This window comes from Pleurodeles waltl, chromosome 10, assembly GCF_031143425.1.
Source record: "Pleurodeles waltl isolate 20211129_DDA chromosome 10, aPleWal1.hap1.20221129, whole genome shotgun sequence".
Taxonomy (NCBI): Eukaryota; Metazoa; Chordata; class Amphibia; order Caudata; family Salamandridae; genus Pleurodeles; species Pleurodeles waltl.
The window spans coordinates 1,011,845,684-1,011,858,609 of NC_090449.1; the positions used below are offsets into that span (position 1 = coordinate 1,011,845,684).

Below are 12,926 nucleotides of genomic sequence, written 5' to 3' on the forward strand. Positions count from 1 at the left end.
TGGCATTTCCGCTGAACAACTGATGTGATGTGATGCTTGGTTATGTTATGTTTAGTGGTGTGGGATGTGTGATGTGATGTGGATTTGTACAGCGCACTAATCACCCATGAGGGTATCTAGGCACTCGAGCAGGTGAGTGGGAATATGCTCCCAGCGAAGAGCCACGTCGTCAGCTTTTTGCGGAACTCCAGTGGGGAGGAGGTGTCCCTGATGAAATGAGGGAATTCATTACATGATTTGGATGCCATGTAGGCGAACCTGGAATACTTCTTTTGTGATCCGTCCCACATTGCAAAGACCAAGATGCGAGCATTGAATTATTCCTTGTATGTTGACAAGTGTATTTGAACCATGCTGCTCATGAGGGAAGGTGTGCTGCTTTGGTTTGCACTCTGCTTGAGAGTCTGTGCAAATGAGCACAGACAAACTTCTGCCACTGAAGGAAGCCTATATTTGCTATGACTGTCCAATACACAATACATACTCAGTGGTTCTGCATCTCTATCTCCTAGGAATTAAAAGTTACACATCTGTGGAGCATACAGATGTTTCCTTACCTGGGTATCCGTGGTATCCCTTAGGTTACGCCTGCGTGAGCGTCCATATAGGGGTGTGTTGTGCTTTGGTCTGTGTGGTGTTGTGTGTGAAGAGAGGTGTGCTGGGTCTTCCTGTAGGTGCTTCTCAGTATTTGTCTCTGCATGTCATTGGAAAAGAGAGGCACGGAATACGACCTACATGCCTACTGTAGAAATGCATGCTTGAAGATGCACAGTGTTTCGTGCTGTGAATGATGCTGATGAAAGGATAGCCGGGAAATTTGAAACCAAGCCTTAACTACTACCAAGAAAAACACACGAACCTGTGGTTTTCAACAGGATTACACAGTAGCACAAAAATCTAAATAGAAAAACAAGTTTACAGAAATATAATTTAAGACAAAAATACATTACAAAGAAAAATAATTTTAGGTAGATACCAAGAACAGACTTTTTTCGGGAAAAAGGGTTCTTTTTATCTGAATTAAAAAATGTACATATATGGGTGATTGATTCTAAAAAGGGATAGACCCAGACAGGGCACATTTGAGAAAGGTTGTATTAATGAATATTACAATGTTGCTTAAAAACGTGTTCTAGCAGGTTCCTCTAAAGGTACTGTTTGTAATGTCAATAACACCTCTTATAAGTGGTACTAAGGGCGGCTGTCAGCTTTATTACAGAAGGTCCTTTATTACACTACCTGAAACTGTGACAAAAAAATAATTTTATACTACTATATGCTCAATTATACTTGGTCACTACCACAACACTTTCAAATAAAATCAATTGAAGAATTATTGTTTCAAATAATAGACAGAGAACACAGGCCGACTTATTAATAAACTACGGTCCAGTTTGGTGAGAAAACACATTTTCTTACTTTCATGGAATTCCAGCTGTATGAAGTAAGGGAGAAGTGGGACTGGAAAGCCCCAGATTACAGTGGCCTCTTACTAATGAAGACCCAATACATCCACAGGGCCTTCACCTCAATTCCAGACAAATTGTTCCCAAGTGGAAGTAGGGAGTTATTACTAGGCTCAGGGATGCTAGTCAACAAATAAAAATAGAAAAATGTGTCCCCACCATATCATTAACAAAAAAGGTTCCACATACCTCTCCTAAAGGTTTGAGTGTCGCAATGTTGTAAGTGGCTGGGTCTCGCTCTAGTAAGCAGGTTTCTGTAAGTGCTAGCAGTCTTTTTACAGGCTCCTTAAAATACAAGAATTAAAGTTACAGCTACATAAAATGTACATATACACAACAAATACAATAATATTCTGAACTCTGAAGTCTACAATTTAAAATATATAAAACCAAGCACCAAATGACCTTCTCATCTGAGTTTTCAGTACTTACTGTGTGCCGAGGTGAGATTTTCTGAACAATGAACTCTGCCAGAGAAGTGATGGATTCATCGTTGCTGTACTTCCCCATGCGCAGGGTAATACACTGCTCGAAGTCTATCGGCTCCTTCCTCATCCGCAGCAAGCTTCCAATGTAGTTGCCAGCATGGTCAATAGCGCTGCGAATGATGTCCTCCCTCTGCTCTGAGGCAAACACATGCTGCAAGTCATTCACAACAAGAAAAAGGCAAAGATGCTTAAGGAGGAATCACAGGATGGGCAGAAGCAGAACAAGTGCCACCAACAAAATGGCGTTTGATTTCTCTGCAGAACTATAATCAATACACAAGATATCTTCAACAATCTGAATGACCTCTGTCGGAAGTTGGGCAAGTTCTTCAAATAACGTGTAACTTCTAAATTAGTCAGAAATAGTAGTTTTGACACTCTTTGCATCCTACCATGTAGCTTTCAAGCAACTCAAACTTCAGCTATCATCAACAGATGTTCATCTGTCCATTACAATGTTTGTCCTTCTAGTAAAGGGACCTAAGTGATTAAACCACTGTGAAACCATGGGCGATGTTGCAGAAAACAGACTCTCAGTCGATGTATGAATACATAGGGTGGCACTCAAAAGTATAGATCATTTGTCTAACTGACGGAAAGACTACAGATTTATCCATCAAAGTGAGGTTCACATACCACAGGCATCCCAGAGTGCAATAAACACCACAGTGGGTGCAGACAGGATGCACATCTGAAGCCAATAAATATGCATCACTGGAAGGTAGACATACTCTACTTCCCTCACCAACTTCTATCTTCTTACACATCTTACAAATGTTCAATTGGACAGCTCTTCTTTCCTCATTTTTTCTACATTTTATATGTATTACTAAAATGAAGGCCTTCATTTTTCTGTCCTACATAAAAAATAACTTCATAGAAAACTGGCCATATCTAGCCCCACATGGCACAAATGTCCTAACACTGCCTTTCTACATTGCATTTTTTACACTAACAATGTTCTAATAACAACTACGAAGATTTAGCTGCTCCCAGGTTTCTTAAAGCCTGCATACCCCTAGGAGGGCATCCGGGGTGGTGTGCACTGGCTCAACTTAGCACATGAGTAGGTATGGTTTCGAGTTCTAACTGAACCAGGAGCATTGGTCCAGGAACACCTGGGCTTATCCATAAAAGAAGGCTACTAAAACCAACACCACATAATAGGAGCAGAGTAGATTTTCCTTATGACCCCACACAAAAAAGAAAAGAAGGTTACGCTACAGTTAAATTAAAAACTACTTTGTTTTATTTCATTAATTTAAATCAAAACAAAATACATCATTTAACAATGCAAGTATTAAACGAATCACAAACTTTTATCTTTTAACCCCGTATAATAAAAATAATCCGAATTTATTAGCAATACACATTGGCATAACAAATTATCTACGCACCTTTCGCCAGTCTTACATGAGAAGTTATTTAAACCAAAAACTTCCAATTTTTATAAGTATCCTGGAAACCTGGTGCCGAAATATTCCATGTACTGGTAAATGCTCTGTTAGCACTTTGATTATAGAAGGAGCAATGACCGCTGACTGCACATTATGCCCTGTAAACCCCACGTTAAGGCCAACAAATCCCACATGAAGGCCACACATCCCTCACTGACAGTGCATTTAAACTACCAAATTAACACTGTTATACACTTTAGAGCAACCACCAAGCATTTGAGCATTGCCTTTCCTAGCCAGTTTGGGAAAACAAAGTTTAAGTTACACAAACATAATTAGTGAATCCTTTTATATCCAGAATAGCACCTAGATTTCTCAATTACTTGTCCCTAAATTATTAGTGGTGTCAATTCAACAAAATAAGCAAGCATATACAAAAATAAAAAAACTGCACACTGGTCTATGAACATCTTTGAAAAAATATAATTTCCAATACGTTCCTGCATCTCTTAAAATCACCACACAAGCTGCCTCTAAACCCAAGGAAAACGAGATCTTAGTTGGTGTTAACCACCCTCTCTATTTCTATATTAGAATAAAATCTGTAAAATATTTAATCATGTTTTTTGCTTCACTACACAATTCCTTAACAAAGGCCTAACCTTGAGCATGGTCCTTAAACATTTAACACCCACCAACCAGTGAACAACTTAATTAGCGGTTGACAGTCCTACCTCCTGCACTCTTCAACAAATGTGTCTTTTATGGTCTTTTTGCAAGATGCTTCTATCACCACAATTCAGAAGAATACATGGCACATTCCACTAACTCAACATTTTATACCATGCAGACTACCTTGATAAGAGGAGTCACAAATCTTAATATAGAAGGATTTCAATCACCCACTTGGAAAGGGAAAAGAACTGTGCTGCTGTCTTAATACAATCACAACTTCACTCAGCTGCAGCTCGAAACCCTTGTCAGTCAAGAGTTTGCAACTAATTCCAAAAGACCACCCCTGTAAGTGGTACACTCTCTACAAATACATTTGGTGATATTGCAAACATTGTCAGATTTTCAGCAGTTGGCTTCACATCTCTGAGCCACAGTAAATTTCAAATAACGATAGCAATCTCAGTGGACATTACAAATGTTTAAATCAGCGTACTATCATGGCAGACAAAATGGTCACTCTAAATCCATTTACATTTATAATATCAGATTAAGTATATTTGTAAAAATGTGACGAAGTTGTTGATCTATATAAACAGGACTGTGTCAAAGAAAAGGCCTTGCAGTCCTTACTGTCACAAATGATGAAAGCTCTTTCTAAGAAGCAAGCATCTGTTTGGCAATGATTATATATAGGTTAATGCTTTGTATGACTCTATTCTTGGTTGTCTGGAACCTATACTGGGGGTGCTCTGTAATGACATTCTCATCTGCCAATTTATCAGGAATTTCAGTAACATCTATACCAAGATTTTGGCAAGCCTATAACGAATAGAGATCAGACTGTGGCAGATCAAGGACTGTTTACACTATTCTCCAAAATGTAGGTACCCTACCACAGTTTGCAATAACACCGCATACCTGTAACTGTAGATGACATATACAAGCGTATTATTCATAAACGTTTCAGAAAATAATGACTTATCTCAGTGTATTACTGGATCACACAACTGTGATTTTAGGCTTTATGATTTCTAAAAAGGTCTTGGGCATCAGACTTTGGATGTCTTCAATAAGCTTTTCACAACAAAAGGGGGGGGGGGGGGGGGGGGGGGCGGCACACTTACTATTGTTATTAGGACCAAAACTAGAAAAAGGTCAACTGCCTTAAGCTGCATGAAATAAAAAAGGAGAACACCGGCCATGATAAGATTCATAATGACAGATCAGAACCCAAGCATAGGTTTAACATGAGAATGTCTGAACAAGTTTTTTACAGATTTAATGGGAAATGCAAAATAATGTTTAAGTATATTGTTGCTGAGTAAAAATAGTACCTAGTATAACACTTCCATTTCATTAACAAAATCAAGAAGTCTGTACAATATTAGAGAAAATCTCTGATATATATTATTCTCACAAGTCTCAGTTCATAAAAAATTTCACACAAGAGAAGTGTAAATACCGCCAGCGAGACTCACTGTTCAATAATTTATACTTGACCATTAACATTTGGATTTACAGTACTGTTTATTCAGACGGCTGGATTAAGTGAAAGCTAAAATTAATTTTAGGGGACTGATTTATATGTTTAATGAAAATAAGATCATGGGTTATTCTAAGAAACGTGATGGCAAAGATCAGTAGCAACTACCTGAAAGAAAAAAAGTCTGCTTCCATCTACGCTTTTAAAAGTAATTTACAAAATTATTACTCTACTTCAAGAATTAAAATAAGATGTAGAGCCACAAGGAATCATCAAACTTTGGACAAGGTACTTGTCGAAAACTACCCAGTAAGTGAACAATAGTTGATTCAACCAGCATATGCAATACAAAAAGAATATGTTTTATGAGTTTTAACACATAATTGCCCACTATTACACAGAGTGGTATTAACTAGCAAACACTAAAGTAGCGCACTTGAGACAGGGAGAATAAGTGTGATCAGGGTTTTTTGTGAGCACAATAAGCAGATACCTGTGACTTCATAACACCTATCGTGCTCACATTACATTAATTCAACATGTTGGTTAATGTCCTTACCAATCTACTAAAGCCTCCATAAATAATACAGAACCCTCCCTGATAGTCAGAAAGTTCAGCAAAGCCTTCAATATTCCTGTAGTCATAGGAGCAAAGAATTCGGTTATTTCCAGGATCAATCTGGTCTATTCCTCCTGGAGTTACTTCAAGAACAACAGGCTTCCGCGAGTCACTCCAGTGATGTTTATAGCAGTTATACCTCTGCAGAAGAAAGAAAAAGGTACATCTTAGACAACCAAATAAATGTAATCGATGGCTGAATATATCTAGTAATAATTACAGGTGCAAATCAGTTTGAAATGTGATTCAAATTACTTGCAATTTTAACCTATATTTTAAGACAGCTAATAAAGAATAAAGGTAATACATCACCAAAATGTAGCAGAAAATGCTCATTTAGTTAGCACATTTAAACTTGGGCATTTAAAAAACATCTTTACAAAGCTTAAGATATTTTTTCAAGTTTCTTTTTACTGTAGATAGACAAACTCAAGCATGTTAGATATAAAAAAAAAAGACAAGAAGTCCACAACGTATGTCAACAAAAGACACAAAACCACCCAGAGAAAAGAAAACAGGCTATATGAAATGCCGAGTGTTTATAAGGCATGAACATGACTTCTCAAAGAAGTAGTGTTCCAATAATTGGTAGATAAACGTTAAGAGTAGTGGTCACATGTGTACAATCTCCTAAGCAGTGATAACCAATTTCTTTGATATCTGATTACCCACTGGTATGTGGTTTATAACATATTTGTCTTTTATAGATGGGCTATGGCATTCCTTAATGAGGCTATGGTCCTTGATGATGCTATTTTACTCAACAGATACTGGAAACTGGGTGAGAAAAAAATGATTTTATTTTCTCTTTTCACCGGAGATGATATTTTTGAAACAGTGCAGCATGTGACAAGGCATCATATAAGGGATAAAGTACCCCTTGGCCTACATTGTAAGGATATGGCAAGTCTATGCAATAATAAATCAATAAATAAAATCATTTAAAAAAAAACAAAAAAAAAAAAAAGGATATGGCAAGTCACTGAGGTGTACTATAACCACAGACAGGAATGAGGCCAAATTATCCTCCTTCAGGGGTGGGGTGGGGTGAGGTGGGAGGGGTTTAATTTATCCCATGTAATACATGATCACCCCATCACTTTTCCCACAAGCCACTTAAAACCTTGGTGTGTAGTTCTTTCATATGAATGAGCATGTTTGCAAACACGAAAAATAAAACTGGAGCCTCTAGTGCAAAATTAAACACATAAAAAACCTGTTAGATATTTGTTGCAAAGATGTATTAGAAACAGTTCAAATCAGCTAGTTAAAAAAAGAAAAACCTGCAGTAGCTCAGAATGTGTAGCACATGCAGACAGATTTTAACTTTTCTACAATTATCTAAAGAGTGTAAAAAAATAAACATGTTCTCTCCGCTTGTCACTGTAAGATTAAAAAAATAAAGCAGAAAAAAGAAAAGCAGAGTTGATTTACGTTGCTTTAAACAGCTGCTCAATGACCACACTTGCTTCCCACCTCGGCTGATGACTGACAGCAGGCACTGCGACCTCAGAACTAAACTGTAATAACTTATTACAGTTCACTTCTGTCGTCTTTTCTTTGTAATCAGTGACTACGTGCATAACAAGCTGTCGATCGTAAAGAAATGAATAGATTAACGTTTACACAGGGATCACACAAACCCATGTATTTTAAAACAATAACTGAATTATCACCTATCCCTCAACTGCAACAACAGTCAATTGAAAAGTTAAAACAATAGTTAACATTTTTGAAAAGGAGTTTGGCCAACTAAAGAACATGCCCCCTGTTGTCTCACCACAGCAAAGAAGGAGCATCTTGACATAATACCTTTTAAAGCATTAATTTATAAGTAAAACAATCAAGTAAAGGGCATCAACATTTTTATGGGTTTAATCACATTCAAACACATGAAATTTAAACAGCTAGTTCTGCGGAATCAAATCATTGTTTCTTTTAATGTACAATATATTAACAGAAACAATGGGTTTCGTTTTAAATTTTCTTTTGACCTTGTTGTCAATTAAAGTGGTATCACCATGAGGGTGTGATTTTGCAGCGATTGAACTCATACACTACTAAAGCCTTGTGGCCTAGTTGCAGCCAGCCAGGCTCAAAGTTTAAGGTATCTAGAAAATGTGGGCCCACTGTTCAGAGCCTGATATTTCTTTCTAGAACATGCAGGAAGAACTTAAATAGGGGACAGCACACAATAGGTTAGCAAACATAATGGGCCAGTTTAATAAAAATTAGGAAAACCTGGCCAGCCCAGAGTTTGTTGACCGAGATTTTTGGCTTAATTCAATGTGCTTATGTGACATATTATAGAGATTGGTTAAAAACATGCTCAGTCGGCAGTAAGGCTGCAAAAGTTTTTCACAACGGCCATCTGACCTGCCCAGCACGGGTAAGTATTATAGATATCGCAAACCATAGAACACAAATCCATATAAAATGGCTCAAAAGATTAAAAGTAAGTAAGGTATGAACTATTCTATTTTTTTTAACGCAAGACTGGTAAAGCTCTTTTCTTGCCGCTTGACATCTACATCACTTTTACTAGCTCTAAGGAGGTAGACTGCATTAGGCTCTAATGAAAAAGACACCTTTTAGCCATACTGTAGTCCCTATTTTATATTGTACAGGTTATTTTAGAATCAAAGCAGATATCCTGCCGGTACCTTTTTTAACTGCAGTAATTCTCACAGCCTAATATATACAAAGTCTTCACAAATCTGTTTGAGGAAAGGTTTCACAGGAACCACTGGATGCTTTGCAAAACCATGACCCAGCAATGTGAATATGCAAGATTTTGTTTACAGTTGTTACAGATTACACTCTCCTGATAAATTTCAGCAAGAAGTAAACAATAGGAAACTGTTTTTTTTCTCTTTTGCACTGCACTTATGGATGGGGTCAGGCTAATAGCCTGTAGTTAACATCTCTCACTACAAGACACATACTTTAGTCCCAAGATAAATTCTGCTTTTCCAAAGCTTTGTTTTTATATATAATGGAGAGCAGACATATTACCTCGCCATTATAGTAGCTCCTCACTATTAATCTGATGGCCAAGGTTCGAATGCCAGCAAGACAAATGCAGACTTGCACCTTTCCAAGGAAGACTTAAGTAATAATTTCAACTGTGAAATTTGATTTGTGTATACAAATAATCTACATAAATGGATTTAGTGAAAGGGTAATAGGAATAAAAAAATAAAATGTTCTCAACTCAACGCTGTACCATGACTTCATAGGGTACTTCCTTCAGATAAAGTGTTGCTTCTCTATTTTAAAGTCATACAGACCTGGATGACAAAAAGTTGGCCCTGCTCCCACCTCATCCTGAGGGAGGCCACACTCTTTTCTTTTGCATACCATAATCACATCTGACTCCCCTGAAAAGCCTACCTGTCACCACTGCAAAAATGTTCAATTACATCCGCATGGTGACAGAATGTACCCACCCACAAGGAACTCCACACTCTCCTGCTGTTCTTCTCTGCCCTCCCCACAGAGAAGGCAAGCTCTCTGCCTCTTACCATTCATTAGTTCATTAGGAACTCCTACTTTTCAAGAAGCACTTCATATCCACGGATGATGGCCCCCAACTGGTAAATCAACCATCTTACTGGCATGCACCCCAATGCTATTTCTCTGTACTTTGCCCAATCACAACAACCCAGGCATAGCCTTCTCTTGCTTTGTAGATAGGTTTGTTTTATAAAACCCAGCCATGCATACAAGTCATTTTTAAACTTCTCATATTTTTCTTTAGTTGTTTATATTGTATGGACTGTTTTCAATGTGCATGTAGGTGTAAGCTTGAAGCTGTCTCTCAAAACAAAGGAAATCATCTCATGTAGAAAAGCCCTTGAAGGGCGAGCAAGAAAAATCTTGCTTCATTTATTTACAGAGACTGGAAAAATCTATTCCGTTACGAGTAGCTTGTAACACTGCACAGTCACTTTTCATTATACCTTGTGACTTCACATGCCCTTTTTTTTTTTTCTTTTTTTTTCTCAAAAGCGTCTTCTGACTTTTCAGTAGAACAAGCATGCTCTTATATAGTCAGAACCATGGAAAGCCGAGCCAAACTGGTATTTTTAATGCATATATTTTCCAAAGAAAACGAAGAGAAACGTGACCTCACCAAATCAATATTGGTAGAAGGATAGTGAAGTAACAAGATGATGATGAATGAGTTTCACTACCTGCACCACTCCAGAGAGTGCCTTTTTTATTCAGACACCCCTTTGATATTTTTCATTCACACGCATTCAAAACAAACCGGCCTGTATGCTGGCTCAGTCTTAATCCACTGCCCTCACCCAGCAGGCACCACATAGCAGTCAGAGTGAAATCTTTCCAGTGTGAGGCAGTTTGGTGCCCGCAGTCAGCAGCTCTCAATGTTATTTATACACTTTATTTATTTATACACTCAAGAGTCTAAAGAACAGTGTCCCAACATGCCACATTATCTTCACTTTATAAGTCACTGCTAGCTCTCATCATACAAAGCAATAGTTCTTGCGTTTTAGCATTGTTTTGCAGAGTTCCTACATCACCTTTGATAAACTCATGATCACATTTCTGTCAGAAACTGCTTGGTAAAGGCGCCATCCAGAGTCTAAGAGTTGTTGGTCTATGACAACTTGATGGGCCCACCATCTATCTCTTCAGTGTTGAGCTGCTGTTTTTCAATAAAATGCTTACATGCTGAGCAACCGGTCTTGTTGTAGTCCCTTGGCAAGCAGAGGTTGCACATCCGGTTCTGGATGGACTCAGAGAATTTTGAATATTAACTGTGGCAGAACTCAAAGGTGTGTTTTCCATGACATACCCTAAGTGATTTGTTCTCATACAACTTGCCCTGGACTCAAAATACCTTTGGTGTAATTAGATTTCAATGCCATGTGCAGAAAGAAAAAAAAAATATATGAAAAACAGAGTCAATTCTGGCCAGTGCTGGCTACCCTTGGGGTTTTTTTTTTTTTTTTTTTTTGAGCGGGAGAGGGACTGCAGTCACATGCACTCAAACAGTGCATGTGGAAAAGTAAAAAAAAAAAAAAAAAAAAAAAAGTGAATGCACTGCAGGAGCCTGCAGTGGCAGACACTGGCCACTGGAAGCAGTACTTGGTCTTGGCTCCATGGTCAAAGATGCAGAGACTCCGAAGTCAGAAGGAAGTCTGGGAGAAGGCGTTGACCAAAAGGAAGCAGGGAAACGAGTGACGTTGGATTCATGTGGACGCTAACCAATGGTAAGTAAAGTGATGTGAGAGCCAGGTGGGAGCCAGCCAACAGAAAGTAAAGGTAAGTATTGGGCACCGTTAAAAAAAATTAAAAAATACACAAGAGATTTTGCAAGCACAGTGCAAGCGATGTGCAGGCTAAACCTAAAAACTAATGCCAGAGACATACACATCCCCTCTGTTGGCTGATTATGAAATGCCTGACTCAAAATAAATATTACAACAGAAAGGAACCAGAGTTATGATCTACAGAGCTTCAACTAAGCATGCCTTACAAATGCTGTGGGTTTTCAATGCATCCCTATTTTCATTTGCTTGGTAAACCATGCTCTTTTGTTTCCCTTTCTCAACCTCAGTTACTGTTGCACAGAAGAAATTGAACTGTACCATATAGGTATGTATCAATTAAACTTTACTGTTAGCTTGCACTCAAATGAAACCAAGAAACAAAGGCCTAGTGTCTATTGTGCTGTAATACTTCAGTGTTTAGTACAGCACTTAAACCCAAAGAGAGGGAACTGATTGCTGACTTTCTGTCTGTGCAATGAAGATGGTTTCCCATGCAGCAAGGAGCCAGAGGTGGTACTGTAAGTCCACAAAATAAATATGCAGTGCTTCTGATTTTTTAGTATGACGTTAGATCAAGACCTTTTGATTTTACTCAAATTATATGCATAATATACTTACTAATAGGGGCTTTCGGTAACCCCTTGTGATCCATGGGCCATTCAATTTTTTCTACCACCCACTAAAGCATACAGCAGGAAGGCAATAGGTCAGTCCACTTCAGCCATTGGATAACTTTACTGTGAGTGACTGCATACTGCCCATTCCCAAGGAACACATCTCCATAACAAAGCACTTCCCTTTATTGTCAGAGTCCTGTGGCAATAAGGTGCTTTCTGAGAGCAAACGAGGATTTTGCTCATAGCCAACATTTTTTGTGTAGACTGACAAGGGCCCAGCAGCTTCCCAAATAAGAAGAATTTTATTTACCCATTAACCAACTGTAGATTTAACAGGCACTACTTACACCTGCCATCTAGTGTTGGGTCCTGAATGGATTTTTCTTCAAAGAAGTTTTTAGAGTCATAGGATCAAGTGACTCCTTTCTGTGATACTGCGCTTGGGAATCGACTACTTTGTTAGATTGTTTTACTGCAGGCGGGTGAGAAAAGGAGTGTAAAGGAAGTATAGAGAAAGCAATGCCCTTGCAAATGTAACTACATATGTACAAATATAAGGTAACGAACGGCCACAGGCGCCTGTGAGGGAGGGAGGACGCATGTGAATCTACAGCACCACATGCCACGAACAGATGCTTATTGGGTAAGTAACATTTTCCGTTTGATGGTCTGTGTGGCTGTAGAAACACATGCTCTGCACAGATTGTAAAGCAGTCCGTCCATAAAAGCGGTGGCTAGCCTGTAGGACTTGCAGTTGACTGAAAAGTGTTCATAGCACGGCTTGACCTACGTTGGCTTGCGGTGTGCTAGAACATCCACACAGTAATGCTTTGTAAATGTATGTGGTGTAGACCACGTAGCTGCCTTACAAATGACAG

General features: G+C 38.4%; 1 protein-coding gene across 2 annotated transcripts in view; it reads right to left on the minus strand.

Annotated features, from left to right (window-relative positions):
- Positions 1–12,926, minus strand: part of DNAJC13 (DnaJ heat shock protein family (Hsp40) member C13) — an 876,382-nt gene that overhangs the window by 699,019 nt on the left and 164,437 nt on the right. For both annotated transcript variants that reach the window (XM_069211911.1, XM_069211910.1), the window contains exons 6-8: positions 6,069–6,269; positions 1,899–2,105; positions 1,656–1,751 (exon numbers count right to left, since the gene is read on the minus strand). In XM_069211911.1, coding sequence (XP_069068012.1) covers positions 1,656–1,751; positions 1,899–2,105; positions 6,069–6,269 — 504 coding nt within the window. The remainder of the gene's footprint in view (positions 1–1,655; positions 1,752–1,898; positions 2,106–6,068; positions 6,270–12,926) is intronic.